This window comes from Motacilla alba, chromosome 5 (assembly GCF_015832195.1).
Source record: "Motacilla alba alba isolate MOTALB_02 chromosome 5, Motacilla_alba_V1.0_pri, whole genome shotgun sequence".
NCBI classification, from domain to species: domain Eukaryota; kingdom Metazoa; phylum Chordata; class Aves; order Passeriformes; family Motacillidae; genus Motacilla; species Motacilla alba.
In genome coordinates, this window is record NC_052020.1 from 56310670 (window position 1) to 56329797 (window position 19128).

The 19128-nt window shown below is 46.3% G+C and overlaps 1 protein-coding gene across 3 annotated transcripts in view; it reads right to left on the reverse strand.

Annotated features, from left to right (window-relative positions):
- Positions 1–19128, reverse strand: part of PRKCH (protein kinase C eta) — a 113736-nt gene that overhangs the window by 51205 nt on the left and 43403 nt on the right. For all 3 annotated transcript variants that reach the window (XM_038139591.1, XM_038139593.1, XM_038139592.1), the window contains exons 3-9: positions 16270–16420; positions 15425–15459; positions 14403–14491; positions 12673–12802; positions 11672–11799; positions 9400–9543; positions 8480–8653 (exon numbers count right to left, since the gene is read on the reverse strand). In XM_038139591.1, coding sequence (XP_037995519.1) covers positions 8480–8653; positions 9400–9543; positions 11672–11799; positions 12673–12802; positions 14403–14491; positions 15425–15459; positions 16270–16420 — 851 coding nt within the window. The remainder of the gene's footprint in view (positions 1–8479; positions 8654–9399; positions 9544–11671; positions 11800–12672; positions 12803–14402; positions 14492–15424; positions 15460–16269; positions 16421–19128) is intronic.

The following is a 19128-nucleotide window of genomic DNA, read 5'->3' on the forward strand; positions in this document are numbered from 1 at the left end:
AAAGCAGTCACCACAACAACCTTGCACAAACACATGTGTGAGCACAAGAGCAGACCTCATGAGCTCAGCCCCAAATTTCCAAACGAAGCTGCTCTCGCTCAACTGCAACGGAGCACGGCAGTGACTGATGTCAGGTGAAGATTTGGTCCTTTGATTTCAAATCACAGCAACTGCATCAAGGAACACCTCTGCCCCATGCTGCCTCAGACAGAACCCCATGCACGTGGCCCAGGAGTCCCAGACAGAGAGGTAGCAGGTTTCTCAGCCAGCTGCTCTGTTGAGCTGCTCTTCCTCCCTGCTCCGGTGGCTGCAGAAACGCTGCCAGCCCCAGGAACCACTTCTGCCTCGGGGAACCAAGCCACAGATGGCACACACAGCCCTGGGGTTACTCAGATGAGGGCTCACCGTGTGATGCAGCTGAAAGGCTAAGAAAGGGAAGGTTTCTTTCTTCCGCTGGTTTTGGGTGTTTTTTTAAGCTAAAAGGAGGTGCTGTGAAAATTAAGCCAGCTCAGAATGGGCATAAGGTGCATGTGGTGCCTCCTCCAGGCTGGGCAGCTGGTGAGCACATTTCTGAGAATCTCAGGTCACTTCCCCACACCAGGTTTGTTTTTAGGTCCTTTAATAAAGAGTCACCAACCTAAATGAGGCAGTTATCACTGGCTGTCACCCCACCATGCTCTGCTCTCTGACTCTGCTGACAGTGGGCACCACCAGGCTCCCTGTGAGGACACTGCAGTGAGGCACATACACACGGCCCAGAGAATCATAAACTGGCTCTTGCCACTTGCATAAATAAACTCTGCAGGGTCCCTAGGGGTGAAGGTGGCCTGGGCACCCAGGTGCACAGTGCAGCATCAACACCCACTTCATTCCAAAGGAGCTCAACAATGACAACCACAAACCAGGATGGGCTGAGGGCAGTTGTGGGTTCCCTCTTGCCCCAGGGAAAAAAAAAAAAAACAACAAAACAAACAAGCCTAAATCTAACTGCATCCTCCAAATTCCTGCCCCTATTTTCTCAACCACTTGGCTGAAATGTCAAGCTCATACGCTGGTGAGTTTTTGTAACAGGCAAATTCAGTCATTTGTCTGGAACAATGCATCTTCTGGGGTATTCAAGTGAAGCATACACACATCCTTCCTCCTCATCCCCTCCCTGCAAGACAGCCTAATTCACAGCAGTGTTACACTATTAGCTCACCTTTTCACTAGCAACTTTACACACCCTATGTGCAAAAGGGTTATTATCCTGTTCACCTGCACCTGTTCCATTTTAAACAAGACCAGACTCAAATTAGGAAAAAAACCCCAAAACTCAGATAAGCCAACCAGTTATGTAAAAAAATGTCTGGTTTTTTAATCCCAATTAAAAAACAAAAAGACACTTTGAGCAACATTAAGATGGAATATTAAAAGAATACAAAACAAATTGAAAGAAGAAGCAACACAAAATCTTCCCTCCCAGACCTTTTAAAATGGTAAAGAAAACTCCATAAATACTCCCTCCCACCTGAAAGATTAAAAAAAAAATAATCAAAGGACTGACTGAATTTAGAGGGGAATAAATTGAGAAATAAGGAACTAGAGTGTATGACACTATAGACATTACCTGGTAATCAAAGATTTATAGGTCATCTGCACCCCTCAGCTGGCTGCTGGCATCTTGGTGTCTCAGGAGAGAATAGCCCCTGTAAATACCATGCTTTTTTTACAGCCCTCAGCTCAAAAAGGCTACTGAAACTGGTCTTTTCAGTTCAGAGTGACCAACCTGCAACAGTTCTTCCCATTTTACAAAATACTGAGCTCTGCAATATCTGCTGGCTCAGGCAGATATTGGGAAGGCTAGAGACCTGTACAAGCGCAGCCAAAGGTCTTCACAAAAATTAAGAGTTCCAAAACACCCAAAAGCCACTTGGAAACAGCTTGCTGTGAGGATTTCTGAATCACCTTCTCACCTTAAGTATCACCTGTAAATCAATATGGATTCAAAGAGACCGAAACCTAAAGCACCACCGGCTCACACCTCAGGTAGTTACCCCTTCTCTGAGGTTAGATTGCCTTTGTTTTTTTCTTCCCCTTCCTCCTCAATATTGACTGGCACCTGCTTGCTTAGGGCTGCTTGAAAGCTGCTTCCATTTTGATCTCTTTTTAAGCTGCAACTTCCTTGATTTTAAGGACAAAAAACATTAGTTTCACATACGGTGGCTAACACACTTGGCTACCCTTGCAGTGAGCTTGATGATTTGTCCAAGCTACACTCTCTCCCCAAAGCCACTGCAGATGGAGACAGGTATTTATATCAGTTTCATGCAAATGCAAATACTCAAAGTCCCTCAACCATCTGGGGTCAGAAAGTTACACTGGGAAGCTATGACAGGACGATGGCAGCTGACCCTTCCAACTCTCCAGCTCATGTTTTCACCTCAGCTCGCACCGCCTCAGTGTGCAGCCCAAGCGTGGACTTCCAGCAAAGTTCACAGATTAGAGTCAGAAATGTCAGTCTGATCTTGTTTCACCTCCTGCCTGCAAAAACAAACCCCCTGGCTTCAAATGTTCCTGCAAGGAAATGACCACTGCAAGGTGCCACTGCAGATGTCAGAAAAAGCAGAGACTTTCTGAGCGAGCCGCAGAGGCCTCACACGTCAGCTTTACTGACAAGTGGAACCAGCATGCCAGCACACACATCAGGGGTTTTGGTGGACGTGGACACTGTCAAAACACAGCAAGATGCACTTTCGACCAGCTTGCCTTTCTTCTGTGCTAGACTGGAGACAGAGGAAAGGAGAAATTGGCTGTCCCTGCTGTGGTCACAAAGCCAACACGAGGGCACGTGGCACTGCAGGATCTGCACTGGAGAGTGAAGGGGGAGAGAGGAAATTCCCCTGTCTCCCCCTGTCCAAGAATCCCTCAAAAACCAACCTGCCACTCCAGGTAAAGAACAACTCAAGCTCCCTCCAGCCTGACTTACAGAGCCTTCCAGCAGAGGGGCTTGGGGCTAACACAGGTGTCAACTCTCAAGAATAAGAGAAAAAGTCTCAATGCCTGCAGAAAAGCATCCAAGACATGCACTTGGCTGTCACATGAATGCACACATGGAGTTGTGCCTCCACAACATGCCACAGAGGGAATGCTGGGGGCTCAGAGCCTGGGAGTGGATCAAAGCCATCCTCTCTGCTCCCAAAGGGCTCCCTCCCAGCACCTTTCAAAGAGAACATCAAAGAGGCCTCCCTGCTTCCTGAACGCCCACCAGCACACTCCAAAGTCTGTGTCAGGGCACTTGCTCATCTCTCAGAGCCCTGGGAAGGCCGTCACTGCCCCTCCAGCCTCCCTCACCTCCACCACACCTGGCTCTGCCCTGTGCTCTGCCCATTTGGTGATGCTGGAGTGGCTGGTGGACAACCAGGCTGATGCTGGAGACCCCCCGGGGGGACCACAACTGAGGACTCCCCTGGACAAACAAGGGCACTTAGACTCCCTTGTGGCACCTGGGGGCAAGGGGTGGGTGAGCTGTCACCTCTCAGTCCCAGCACTTTGGCTCTTGGGCCCTCACTTGAAAATGATGCTCCAGTTGAAGGCTCCAGGTCAGCTCTAGCACTTCTAGGAGGTGAAATACAGGCTCATTTCTCTAAACAATGGGGCTACCCACGACAAGATGACCACGCTGACCCTGGCAGAACTGCCCGAGCGCCCCAAGAGCCAGTGGAGATGTGGAGAAGCCTTCCCCGTCCATGCTGAGAGCATGACACGAGCCCTCAGCCAGAAATGGGGACAAAAAGCTGCGTGCCAAACAGAAGGCTGCCCTCGTAAAATGGGAGCAGTTCCATGATTGTACTGTCCTGGAGTCCAGGCCAGTCCTGCCTGGCTTGAAAAGCACCTCTGCTCCTCATTATCCTGAAGGACACTCGTTATAGAAAATCACAGCCCGCTGCCAAGTGCTCCTCTCTCTATTTTTGGAACAACAGGGGCAGGCTCTGAGCCTCAGCAACTGTCAGCAGAGCCAGAGGGAAAGCAAATCCATATAATGATCAGGCTGGCTGACAGGGACAGTGCTGGGAACAGCATTGCCTGGGGGACAGTCCCCTGGAAGGACCCTTTGGTCATGAGAAAAGGGATAAGGGCAATAAACGTAAAACCAAGAAGCTATTCAACACTATTGGCATGGGAAGCTGATCTCCCCCAGCCGTTTTCATTCTCATGCATATGAGTGGAGACAAAAGGATTTAAAAGCAAACCACCTGTGCAGGAAGGATAGCTCCTAAACCCCAAAGAAGACAGGACCTACTAATTGCAAACTGATTTTAATTAAAACATTCCAGGATTCACATTCCCCAGGATTATATTACTGACTTAGCTATTTATACATACAGCCTCTTTCACCCCTCCTAGGACAGTATTGTTGTGGTGTTGGATGACACCAGTGTCAGGTAAATGGAAACAAACACTTTTTGGTGCTTTTCACCCCTAATGCAGGATCCACGATTATCCACAGGTCCCAGCACCTGTCAGCAACTCACAGATTACTGGAGCAGAAGCATAATCCTCTCTGGCACTAAAGAATTATTCTAAGGCCCTAGAAAAAGCAGAGGTAAATGGCTTAGGCAAGGTGGAAAGCTCCCAGGGCATGGCCTTCAATTTTAAAAAAAAATTTAAATTTAAAAAAACAGAGAGGTGGTGAGCAAGGAGGACCTCCCACAGACAGAGCTGAAGCAAGATTTAGACTTTCCCCCTGCAATGGAGCATCTGGACTCCTTCCTTGCCTTTCATAGGAAAGGAATCCAGAGGTGCAAGCCCAAAACTGCCCAGCCCATTGCTGGGCACACAGATGGCTACATCCAGCCTCTGCCAGCCCGCTGAGCTGCTGATATTTCATCTTTACGCTCTGAAAACTGTGACCCACAGCAGGCAGAGACAGCCCTTGCAGCTCCTACCACCTAGTGGCTGCAGGATTCAGCCCTGACAGAGCGAGGAGGCTGCCTGGAGGTCAGGCAGCCTCAGCCCACCCTGGACAAATAAAGCTGCCCTTGCTGGAAGGCATCACTTAAGCTGCAGCTGAGACTAAAGCAGGCTCACACTGAGCACAGAGGCAGCACAAGAGAACAGAAAACCTTTCTGGAAATCATCAGTGGCTAATGTATGCTCAGAAAAACCTCAGCCAGCACTAAAATAGGCAAGAATAAGAAGCAGCAGTATAGATGAGCTCAGGTAATGCATTGCTGTTCTGGGTACTTGTGCCTGCTCAGCTAATCATGGAATCACAGAATGGTTTGGGTTGGAAAGGATGCTAAAGATCACCTAATTACAACCCTCCTCTCCTGTACAGGGACACCTCTCACTAGATCAGGTTGCTCAGAGCTTCATCCAGCCTGGCCTTGGACACTTCCAGGGATGGGGCAGCCCTGGAATAATGCTGCATTCCTGGCACAACACATCACACCGTGCAGCACAGACATGTCCCAGGCTGATAAAGTCACCCCCCGGCTGCTTAAGCCAGGGGAAGAGTTTGCTGGTTTGGGTGGGATATTGTAAAAGAAACAGATTTCAAGTGGCTCTGGATCCAGCCAACTTCTCAGATCCTATGAGTGCTCTGCCCTCAAACTGCAGCAGCATCTCAGGTGCTTCCAAGAGCCTTCCTGTTGAGTTTCCATGATTTCCTCTTGAACTGGGATGGGGGAGGCTGTATCTGGACACCCCTGTGTCAGGTGCAGCCTCACCAGTGCCTGGCAGAATGGATAATGACTCTTCCAAGTTCCTGAAGCAGCCTGGTCAATAACTGAGCTCACATTCCATGGGGCTGCACTGCTGGCTCAGACTGAACCTGGCACCTACCATAAGCCCTGTCTGCTTTCCAGCTGGGCTTCTCCTCTGCCAGTCGGTCCCAGCTTGTCCTGATCTTATGGGATCAGGCTTTGACTTGGCCTTGACAAATAGTAAGAGGCCTCAAAGTAGCTAGTTCTTGAAAAATTCCCAAAGGCAGGCCCTGTAGGTCATTGCGTATCCAGGATCTTCATGGCAGACTGGAGCTGTGTTTTGGTTTTTTATAACATGAACCATTAATAACACATTTTAAGAGTCTGGTCTGTAACTGTGATACATGTGATGTGGTTTCCACGTAATTGCAAACTGGGTATTTGTGCTACCATGCTCCCAAATCCATAAATTTTTAAATATGGCTGCAGGATGACATTTTGAATAAGTGCTTACTCTTTTTATATCTATAATGGTTTATACATATAGATATCTTTTCTGCCAAGGTCTTGCTAATGGAGAGGATATCCCCATGCCATACAAACAATAAACAGAAACCCCAAGTTTGTATCAGCATGGTTAAGCCTTCCTGGAAGGACTGTGACCAGTGAATATCCTGCTGTTGCAATAATTTCTCTGCTATAGCAAAGCAGTTTAATTGTGCTTTTATAAGCAATTTAAACCTGGTTATTCTGGATTGAAGTTGGTGTCACTGAGTGCAGACCATGGGCAAAAGACCTCATGAACCACCTTAATTTGAAATCTGCTTTTTTTTGGTAAAAAATGCTTCCCCTTTTTGTGTTTTTCATCATCAGAGGGGAAGTAGGATTCAAGTAAAAGAGGAACCCAGGAAAGACTGAAAATAGCAGGGTCCTGCTATACAAGCACCGCTTCCTTGGCACCATTTCAAGGACTGACCAGCTCTGTGTTCAGGGCACCAAGGGCTGAGGGGTTCTTCCCTCTGCTCCTCTGAAGACAAGCTGGTCCAGAAGCTCCTGTTCCAGGCTGCTCTACTGTTTAGCAACCTCCTTTTAATTTCCAGTCTAACTGTACCCATGGCCAGTCTAGACTCATTTAATCTTAACCAGCATCTTGACAACTTTTTTTCCCCTCCTCAGTGCTCGACATCTGCAGACATCAATCAGATCCTCTTTCTGCTTTCAATTTGTTAGTCTAAACAGGCTGAGTTCTCCCCTTTTCTTCCTCTTTGCAAAAGACTCTGCAATTACTTCACCAGCCCAGAAGAGCTTGCCTGCACCCACAGCAGACTATGTTCAGTTTTTTTGAATGTGACAAACAGTTGCTCGCACGGTGACCTTGAATCTTCCCTAAGTTCCTAAGAAGCACTCTGCACAGCCCAGGAGCACACTTGCTGTTCTCACATCCACACTGCAAATTTAGTAAGCAAAGCCATAGCAAAGGCCATAGCAATGAGTGGCGAAGTCCACATTTGACCTCAAACAGAACACATCAATACTGGACGTTCCTGATATTTCAGGAAAGCCATTACAAGTTGAAATATCATGAAACAGAAGTTTCTTTGGTTACTAGTGACAACAGTGAGCTTTAAGTTTCATTTCTGCTGTACAGCACAGCTGCTCTGTGAACCACGTGAGCTGTGCATTAAATAAAACCCAGCACAAACCACTCATTTCTATTAGATGAGTCTACCCAAAGGCTCCACCCTAAATGAGTACAGTTCTTCACCTCCATGGCTGGCTGTTGCATCACCCCAGTGAAAAGAGAAATGAGTGGGTGGCTGAATACATTTGTCTGCTCTTTTTTTTTTGGTTTTTTAAGGTATTTTGGGTTTATGTGGGAGGAGCAAAGCTGCAATTAAAAGGGCAAGTTTCTCCTACCTCTTCTAAGAGGAAAACAAGCTCAACTGCCCTTTAGCAAAGAACAAAATGCAACTGGAAAGGAGCCCAGGCAGTTTTGAAGAGCTACACTGCAAAAAATGCTTTGGTCCTAGTAACAGCTTAGCTGAGGGATACCCAAATTCACCTTGCCATACGTGGCTGTGGCCACTGCCTCCATCTCAGCCACTCCTCCCTCCATCACCCTCACAAGCAAGAGGCTCCCAGCATCAGCACACACCAGGTGAGGCTCCAAGCCAGGCACTCAGCCCATGTTCTGTCCTCCACTTAGGAACACAGGGCACAAGGGATAGCAATGCTGCATTTTTCTGCCCTACACAACAATACCAACCATACATGGATCTGATTCAGTGTCCACCCCTGTCAGGCAGATCCTTCCAGTAACCCCAAAAGGATCTTTTGTTCAGTTCTGAGCAGTCTACAAAGGCTGGCAGACACCAGAGGCTACCTTTGGTTCCAAGTGCAAATCTCCAAGTTTGCAGAAAACTCAATGCAAATACAGCCTTGTTAAAAATTCAGGCAGCAACAGAGCAGAGCCTGAGATCCCAGAGCAGCCAGAGGACACTGCAGGTGTGTAGACATTTGCACTTGGAAACGTTCAATGGCACAGAGATGCTTCTAGGCACATAGAAAGGCTTTGTTGGGGAGCTCAGAAAAGGCCAGGATTTTGTTTGCCAAATGCCCAGCAGATGTTAGAGGTGCAATATAGCACAGTGCTCTGTTCATCCTCGAGCAGAGAGGTTTCTCCTGGGTCTGAGGTGGACATTGATAACAGGCCAGGGGCCAAATACACAGCAAGGTCGCTCACGCCAGCCAGTGTCAGGAGGAAGGCTGGCCACTGCCTGGGCTATACTTACAGGAGTCTGGAAGCAGCAGAAGAGCTTGGTGAGGAAGGGGTGGTTCCTGGATAAGGAGAGGATGCGTTTCTCAGTCATGGTGCACTCAACGTCATCATCCTGGAGAATGACATCCTTCTTCAGCACCTTGACAGCATACAGCTGCCCACTCTCTTTCATCTTGGCAAGCATCACCTAAACCAAAAGCAAGGGTGAATGACAAGGGCTGAGCCCTCTGTCTTTGAGCAGCACAGAGCCTCTCACACCTTCCCAGGCTGGAAATGTCACTCATCTCATGACCAGGCTTGTGGACCAAAGTGAGTCAGTCTGTTAGCATGGGCATCAGTGTACAATCAATGACACACAGCACTGCCTGCAGCAGGCTGCTCTGGACAGAAATACCCACATGCTGCTCCTGTCTGGCACAAGCTGGCTGGTCAAAGGTCACCCACTGTGCCAGCACAAACTGCCTGAGCAGGGCCTTTCATTCCACCTCCCTCCTCAGGTATAAAACTCACACTCTTTCACATCAGCTTCCTGGCAAAGCAGAGAAACAAAACCACCATCTCACCACGTTTGAAACCACTGCCTTGTTGCCTTTAAAGGAAAAGTCTTTACATGCTCCAAGAAATGCTGCCCAAATGGGTGTTAACACACACTTGCAGCTCCTGGTATAGGCCCTGGCATGCAGATGTTCCTTCAGGTGCTAACTTCTTTTTTGTGATATCCAGTTCTTCACTTTGCTGTCAGCTTTCTTTCTCTTCCCTTTTCTCCCTGCTCTCTGTGACCAACTTTGTTGCACAAAGCAAGTACCACTGAGTACTTGCTCTGGAGTACCACTGGACAGCCTGTGTACCGTGTTATGAAATCACTTCAGCTGCCTTGGGGCTTATTAAATAAGGAATGTGGTTTCTCACAAAATAGCCAGGAATAACTCTCACCTTTCCAAAGCTCCCCTTTCCCAACACACGAAGGAAGGTTAAGTCTTTGATCCCGAGTTTGCTTGCTGAAATTTCAGTAATGGTGTTGCCATCCTTCAGGGTGTCTTTTCCCTGATGTTTCAATGTAGATTTGGACACCAGTTTCTGTGGAAGAAAGTAAAGAAGTGTCAGTCTGCAGAGGAATTGTACTTCTGCTTCAGAGGTAGTCAGGCAGTCAGTCCACCAACCAGGGCATTCGGGGCCTTTCCAGGGGCACTTTATGGCTGCAGAGACAGAAAGTTGTGTTGGTAGAATCACACAGCTGCCACATGCGCCCAGCCAAACTCAGCACTGCTCAGGCCTGTGCTGACATCTCAACACCAGCTCCTGACATGGCATTTCAGGCTGTAAACCCACTGCCCAGCACATCCCAGATAATCACAGAATATGCTGAGTTTGGAAGGGATCCACAAGGATCAGCAAGTCCAACTCCAGGCCCTGCACAGGACTATCCCCAAGGGTCAAGAGGCAAGGCTGACTCTCTCCATCCCCACTCCCCACAAAAAAATAAAGAGAATGAGGGGGGCAATCCAAGTCTTCTATCTACCAGCAAAGTAAGAAGGACTGCGTAATTTCTGCAATAGGCAAAGTGCTGGGGAGATTTAGAACCCTAGCAGATCTCATCTGAATTTCTTATGTTTCTATTTGATTTTAAGACTCTTATTCAAAGCCCAGCTCAGTGGGACTCCAAAACATGTCTCTTTTCTACATTTGGTCTGCTGGCTTGCTCCACTGCTCCAAATTTGAGGGAAAGCTGTTCATTCCCATGCCAGCAGTGAGGTGCTGCATATTCAGGAGCTGTACCAGTATCAGCACACATTTCTAGAGCTCTTAATTTTGAAGTACAGAGAGATCAAGCCAACCTCCAGTGCCCTGTGCTCACAGCTCTCCAGGTATGTATGTGCATACAAATGAGCACTTCTATTCGGTTTATTGGTCTGAACAAAGTCACAGGGACTTCGTGAGCACCATCTTGTGACTACTCTGGGGTACAGCAAAGTTCCTTCTGCACCATGGGCAAAGAACCAAGAGCAGACACAGAAACACAGAGAGTTTTTGTTGGAAGGGACCTTCAAGATCATTTAGTTCCAAATCCCTGCCATGGGAAGGAACACCTTCCACCAGACAAGGTTGATCAAAACCCCATCCAACCTGATCTTGAACATTTCCAGGGACTGGGCATCCATAACTTCTCTGGGCAACCTGTGGCAGGGGTAAAGAATTCTCACAGTAAAGAATTTCTTCCTAATGTATTATCTAAACCCACCCTCATGCAGCTTAAAGCCATTCAGGGTTGTCCTTACAGCACAGTCTGAGCACTTTGCTAGATCCTTTAAGTCATGAATAACAAGAAGAGATCATTAAACACCAAGCACAGATTTTTTTGTTGTTTTCATCTCCTTTGATGTGCAGATGATGCAAACAAGTGTTAACAAGTGCTGCTTTTTGCAGAATGGAGAAGGGAGTATGGGATTTCCCTGTAACTTTTTATGCAATTTTGTGTAATTTCCCAGGGTACCTGTCCCTCAAACTGCTACAGGGGGAAAAGCAGGGATAACAGTTTGCTACAAACCAAATGAAATCAAAAGGGGCAGCACAGCCTAATGAATCTGCTAGGCTGATACAGCCTGATGTGGTTGATCAGCGTAGCTGGCCAACTGTATCAGAAGATTTACCACATCTGGAAATTATGGTTTGGCTTTTAATATTTTCTTTTTGTTGTGTTGACAGGGACCACAGATTTTTGGCCAGGGATGTAGTGAAGAGTGTAATGGTTTCCCCGAAATCACACAGAAGAAGTAACAAAGCCAGGAAGAGAACTAGCTCTTATGCTCTATCACAAGCCATAGATACAGATAGCATTTGCAGTAAAAAAAAAATAAAATGCATGGCATGAATCATACTGATCACTAATTAGTCATAAATCATATTGATCACTAATTAGTCAGGGGGTCTTATTGTGCTCTCATTTGTGATAAGCAGATAAAAGAGTGTTGAAGAGTCACAGCACTGTGAAACATAAGCACATTGCAAAGCACGACCTATAGATTGAAACCTGGATGTCAGACATCATTTTCCAGGTGAGGCCTTTGCCACAAGCCACAGACCCAACTCCTGCAGTCCCTCACCCAACATTACCTTGTCCTATGGGAAGCCTCTGCCCCCCCTTACACCCATAGAAAGACTCAGTTGTGAATGCTTTAAATAGAGAAGGAAAAAAAGAAATACTCACTGAATTTGGGGAAATGCTTCCTGGCTGCAGACCCATGCAGGCCAAGGTTTTGGCAAGCTCTGCTGAGTTCACCCCACAGTTTGGAGCAACATTTGCTTGGCATCGGATGTGGACGTTCATTTTACAGACTGACGGGGCAATGGAAAGTAAAAGCAAAGGAACAGTTAAAATAACTTGGAGGGGTTTACTGCTGAGAAACAATTTACTAATTCTGCTTCAGGAAATGCACCCATCTGGGCCTACCCTGCATCTTTAAAGTAGAGGGATTTTTGCCACTGATTTAAGTAGAAGCAAAATTAGGACTCTTGTAAGAGAATAAACTCCTGAAAACCAGGAATAGACCCCAAACTCTCCAAGCAGGATGCCATTATTGCCTAAAGCTTTTCATAAGCACATATTTTTGAGGTGCATAACTACCATTGCAGCTATGTCTGTAAGTACAATTAATATTTATAATGCCACAGAATTTGCAACAAATATCCCCTGCATTTTCCTGTCTCTAATTTTAAAGACAGCTTTCAGCATTCAGGGAAACAAAATCATTCTTGCTCTCAACTCATGGGCACACACACACCCTCTTGTGGGAGATGAAGGCAAGGATTTTACAGTCTGGATCACTGAAACAAAAACATAACACTGAAACATGCTCAATCATCAATTAATAGGCAGGGTAGTCAGCCTAAAGCAATGACCTTTTTTTCCCCTCAGATTCCTTTTCACTGCCTTATCTCATTAGCTGAGGAAAAACCTTCAGGTAAAGGGAAAATACGAATGTGGGAAGCAGAATACTTTTAAGAATGCAAGTTAAACAAAGTGCAAAGGAGAGTCCTTCTGGCAGAGATTAAAAAGGAGATCAGCCTTTTTTTTAACTCTTACAAAGATAAATATTCATCGCTCAACTTTCTCCTGAAGGTTGCACAGATCAAGCCCACACAATGCACCAAGAGTCTAAAAATAAATGTATTTTGTGAAGAGGCAACAGTGAGAAAAAAACTGCTCACTTTTACACTGCAGACCCTGTCGCATGATCCCCCAGAGCAAGGAGCCGCAGTGGTCACAGAACGTCGGGACTTTGTAGTTGTGGATGCCGAATTTATGAGGAATGTTGATCCCAAACCTCTGTTCAGCCACCTGCAGCACCAAAAGGAAAGAACAGGTTTAAAATTCAAACACCTATTTATAAGCTGGTTTTCATTTGCATACAGGCATTTAAGTGCAAATCTAAGAAAATAATTTCAAGTCAGAAAATGTCCCAATCCATCACCTCACTGAGGTTTATGGCAAGTGAATACTGAATGAACAGCCTCACCTGCTGTGAGCCAGCCCTGCTTTCCTTGCTGGACAGGCCACACTACCTGGCAAAGCAGATTTTAAAACAAGGGCTCCCTAGCCAATTCTAAATTCTTAAAGACAAGTTAGAATTGGAATACCTCACAACAAACCAATCCCACTGTGGTGTGAGTTACAGCACTTTTTAATCACAAAGTTTCAAAATTATTGACTTGCATACTATGTGCAAGAACATGTTAATTTAGGTCAAACTGTTGATTTTATTAATTTTAATACAGAACTGCTTTCACGGCTCCTCCTAAAATTCTTATTCCTCTTTTTGCCCTCCTTGTAATTAACAGCCTTTCAGACACACATTTCACTTTATCACTTGCACTCAATCCCCTTTTTAACCCTGTTCTTTTCCAACTGCAAACCATTCAGATCTCAAGGGCACCTTTAAAAAATGTTTCAATGGCTGAAGAAAGCAGTCCCCGTTTAGCATATTCATCACTTTTGACTTTGTTTTTTAACATGCAGATCCTGGAAAGCTGAAGCAGAACCCACAATTCTATTAAAGAAAAGTCAGGGGTGTGACTGGAACAAGAAGTTCAAGGTGAGTGGTGCCTCCTCACTTCTGGCTTCTTTTAAAGTAGTTTAAATGTGTCATAAAACCTTAATAATCCTGAGAGAGGGGTGAGGACATTCACTATTTAACTTGCACTCTACCCTTAGGCTTCTTAACTCATTTTCATCTGGCTTGTCAAGGGGTCATTTTAAGGAGTTCAGCTCAGCAGTTTGGAGGCAAGAAATAACAAAGGCAATTGCATGGCACAAAACACAGAGCTGCCTCGTGAATAAACAGATTTGATTTGATTTTTCCTCAAACAGTTATTGAACCATTTCCAGTTCCAGAAATGAGACACGCAAGGCACAGGGCAGTGCTTGGTGGGGATGTTACTCCCATCACACACAGCCAAAACCAGCAAAAAGGAAAACCTTCAGAAACACAAGTTATGCAAGGGTTCTTTATTACAATGTATTTCATAGAGCAAAGGGGTGGAGCAACAACTAAATGAGCCCTTCAGGCAATCAGAAAAGAAAAAAAGAGGCAAAACAAAGACCAGTGGTTGGCCAGAGAAATCCACATTAAGAACTGGACACCAGATTTTGACACCACTTTTAACAATGAAAGAAAATTACCAAGGAAACCACTGGATTTGCTATTTATTGATGTCTTCCAGTGAAGATATCCTGACTTCTTAAACCATGTGCTAGTCCAAACAGTTAATGGCATCGACAGAATAACAGGATGACATTGCATGGCTTTTAAGCAGGTCCCTATCACTCTTGCCCACTTTTAAACCCATGAATAAAGATAACATGAAGTAAATTCTCTTACAGGACAACCCCAACAACCCAGACAAAGTATGATGACCCAAAATAACCAACATGACTTTACCTTGAGATCGTTCTTGCTAGTATTGTTTTGGCACGTGCAAGCTGTGACAATGAGGTGATGGCAGCGCTTGTGTACAACACAGGTGCACACTGAAATAAAAGAGGCATTCTGAAAAGAGCCCTTGGAAGACTCAGAACACATCAATCCACCAGCTGGGTTCCTTAAGGCTCAGCTGCATCATCAGCACAGTAAAGATGTGAAAAATAATTGGTGGCTTGGAATTTACAACAGATCTGGAGATGTCTCTTCAACCTACTGCAACAAAAATTCTGCACTGGATTATTGACACAGCCTACAAAAAAGTTGCCTGTATCAAATATGGGTGATGGACACAGAAACAACTATGTAGCTTCTAAAATACTCAAAAAAATGCTGTTGAAATAATTATCCAGTGAAGTGTTTCACACAGCAATATCCATTGTGTTTACATGCAGCTTCCTTTCATGGGACACCAGCGCCCTATTATACTGCACAGGAACAGGCTGTGTTAGGCTATACTGAATGACCATGAAGCAGGCAGTCCTGGGAAAAAGGGAAAGGCAAAATAAAGGGCAAGGCAGAACAATAATTAAATGCAAACAAGCACCACATACATCTCCACACCCAGTGAACCAAACCATGCATTCAGGCAGAAGTGCTGTGCCAGCCCACGAAGTCGCAAACTCCCAAATTTTACTTTGTTGGAGGGAGAGAAAGGAGGGTGGCCATTCCAGCAGGGTACTTTGTGTCCCAATACCAGCTGAGCACTGTCCCGAAGGGACCCTGGGTGCCTCAAGCTCAGCTGGGTGCTGCATGTAGCAACCGAGTGGACCTGCAAAAGGTGAAACAGCAACCAGACACGAAGGTGTTTGCAGGAATGTCAGCGGCAAGCAGACAGGGGCTCAAAAGCACAGGTCTGGCTGCCTGGGGAGGAAGAGGAGTGGTGACTCCAGAGCAGCTCACAGGATGTCCCAGCAGCACGGGAAAGCACTCCCAAAGCAGCACATCCCACACACACACCCTGCAGGAGCAGAGCACCTTACCTTGGCACTGGTATCCCTGCTTCCCAAACACGCCCCTGGCCAAGAGAAAACGTGGACACAATTCAATGGCAGAAGGATGGTTGTCTTGCAGATTGTTTACAGAGGGCAGAGCCAAAATGCAGGAGGATCCCAAATTAACAGATCCCATGGCAGAGCTGCCCAGCAGTAGTGGTGCAATCCAGCACAGGGGTGTGAGAGCCCAGGAAAGCACTGCACAAGCATGGCTCACAGGGCAGGCTGCCAACATGCCTGTATTCCCCATATTCCCCCTCACACTCATTTCTCAGATACCTCACTTCATTACAACACACACCACACATATTACACTGCTCCCAGCAGCCACACCCTGTTATTATTTCTCCCACTTCATGTTCTTTTGAGGCATATCTATGTTTTTCTCCTTGCTCTGCCTACTTCCCCGCATGCATCACTTCACACCTCTCTGATGGCTTTTCTGTTCTCAGGAATTTTCTCTAAACATTCAAGCAACTCTTTTTTTCTCAGTGTAATCTCAATGCTCCACTCCAGTGAGTGGGGTCTTTCTTCAGGTTGCTTCATTACTTTTTTCCCCTTGAAATTACATCCGTGGTTACAAGGGAGGGACACTGCCACATCCCCACACCAAGCTAGCTTGCTTCCAGCATCCAAGACACACATCACCTCTGGCCTCTCTGCAGCAGCCTCCAGCCTGCAGCATAAATGTGCCCTGCCAAACCCAATGGCCAAGGGGCATCACATCGCAGGCCCTGGGTAAATCCCAAGTGACATTCAGGACTGAGGGTGCCTTGTCCCCAGAACACAAAGGACTGGGGAGCCCTGTGCCAGGGTGTTTGAGCTGCTCTTACCAGATGAATTCCCTGCAGTGAGAGCAGTAGGTGGGCTGTCGCAGGTAGGTGGCCATGAACTTGTGCCCGTTCACCTGGTGCACCCGCCTTCGCATGGCCCGCTGCCGCTTCCGAGTGAGGTTCTTAAAGATCCGGTCCCTCTGCAGAGTCCCTGTGCAGGGGGAGGAGGAGAAAAAAGGACAACAAAACATTAAGGTCATCACACACAGTTCTCGCTTCTGGTTTTGCTACGGCATTCAGTTTGGGCCCTCCATCTCAAGAGGACGTGGAGCTGCTGAAGCAAGCCCAGGGGTGGCCATGGAGATGAAGCCAGGGCTGGAGCCCCTCTGCTGTGAGGACAGGCTGGAAGAGCTGGGACTGATCAGCCCAGAGAAGAGATGGCTCTGGAGAGACCTTAGAGCTCCTTCCAGTGCCTGAAGTGGGCTACAAGAGAGCGGGAGAGGGACTTTTGACAAGGCCATGGAGTGACAGGACAAGGGGGAACGGCTTCACACTGAAAGACATCGGGTTTAGATTGGATGTTATGAAGAAATTAATGACTGTGAGGGAGGTGAGGCCCTGGCACAGGTTGCACACAGGAGCTGTGGCTGCCCCATCCCTGGAAATGTTCCAGGCCAGGCCGGATGGGGCTTGGAGAAACATGGTCTAGTGGAAGGTATCTCTGCCCATGGCAGGGGGTTGGAATTAGATGATATTTAAGGTTCCTTCCAATACAAACCATTCTATGATTCTATGATAAAATGCTTTCAAAAGCCACAGTTACATCCCTGGTTTAGAAGTCAGAGGACTGTGGTCTAGAACAAGGATGGCATCTGGGACAGGTACAGAACTTAACTGCAATGTCCCCATTAGCTCAAAATTGTATTTTTTATCTAGAAATATCTGCCTTTTCCTATTGTGCCCTCACTTCTCTCCCATGTTGAGACATGCCAGTGAGCTATTAATTCACAAGATGTAAATAGACCAGAAGCTCAAGGCTAATGAGCTGTTATAACTCCCAGCTTTTTAGGCAATAACTCCTGAAAACAAGACTACACATAACCAACTGACCACCACCACACTTGTTGAGTGAAAGCAGTGCCTTTCTTTGAGAACAGTGTTCATCCACCTTTGGTATTCTCATGCTACATTTCTTTATCACTATTTGCAGCATTTTTACATACTTCCTATACTACCTGTGTTGGTTAAAAAAGCATAGGCTACTTTCTCAATGATGGCTAGTTTGATATGTGCCACACTCAGCTCCCTTTAAAGGGTTCATTTTGCAAAGGTTAGGTAGTGTTTGATAGTTCTAGAAAACAGTGATCCAGGAATTGGTGGCATTCAGATATGAATGGTCCCAAAATATAATTTAATTTTAGAACAGAGTAGACTATTTCAGTTAAAAGGGACTTACAGTAATCACCTAGCACAACTGTCTGACCATGTCAGAATGGACCAAAAGTTTATGTATTTTAAGAGCATTGCTCAAACACTTCTTAAATATGACAGGCTGTGGGAACTGACTATCTATCTATGAAGCCTTTTTCCATGTCTGAATCACCTCTCATCAAAAAAATGCTTCCTCATGTCCAGTCCAAACTCCTCTGGCACAATTTAATATCACAATTTAATTATCTATCAATATAATCTAATCTTTTTACTGAGTTTAGTTCAGCCACATAACAATTTCCTAGCAAAGCTCAATTTACACAAAACAAGTGTCTCTCAAAGGGCATGAACTGAGCTCTAGATCAAGAGAGCCACTCCCATTTAGGCAGCAGCTGTCCAAACTGCATATCCCAGCCAGCTGGTCTTTGGGATCCTCACACAGACTTGGTCAGACTCAGCTGAGCTTCCCAGATCAAAGCCTCATCTGGGGCACACTTGCCTCAGAAGAAAGAAATGAAATTTGCAGTTAGTTAATTTGCAAAGTAAAGGTCCTGAAAACAAGTGCATTTTTTTTTGGGACAATGCAGCAGAGTCTGCCAGAGGTGACTGTGCAACAATGTTTTGTGTTCAGGACTTTTGTTTTGAGTGTGGACTAGATGCAGGACCAAAGCCAGCTCCTGCCAGCCCCTCTGCATGGATATAATTCCACAGGAAGGGACAGGTCTGTGAACTCCCAGAGCAGTGGATTAGCAGCAGGACCCAAACACAGCTGTCACCCTCCCACTTATCTTCCCACAAAAAGGGGGCAGAGCAATTCCCTGCTTTCAACTGGCTTTGCTGATTAACCACTGGAGGGAGGAGGGTGGTGGAAATAGAGGAAAAGCTGTCAACCTGATCAAGGCCTGAAATGCAGGGATCCCACATCACAGGCATATTTCCTGGTCCTCTTTGTAGGAGTCGAGACAAGGGAAACCAGCCTGTCAGTACTGAGCCCAGCCACTTCAAGGGGCCATGAGCCACAGGATGTATTCTTCTTGCTACAGGTTTAGAAGCAAAGCCAGCCATAAAGCCCAAGGGTTTTCTGCTGAGTTCTCCCAGCCATTTGTGCACATGTCCCTTCCACAGGCACTGATGGAAACCTCCCACCCAATGGCATCACTGTGACACGGAGCATGGTTTGACTTTAGGACAGCTTGCATTTATTTTTTAAATGGAAGTGCATGCTATAAATTAGGATTTTCCCGTTTCAACACACCAAGAAAAAGGATGTGGTAAGGCTGATCCAAGCATTTAACAGAAACCTGCTTTCTTCAGTGCAGAGTCCAAGCAGCTGGGCACAGACTGGCTCAGAAGAGCCTGCCTTTGTAGGGAAGAGCTTAGACATGCGTTTAATTCCCACTGAGGTCAACAGGACTCAGGGGACCACAGGAATTACCAGACTGAATCAGAACATTGGCCTGTCTAGTGTAGCATCCTCTGTCAGTGGGC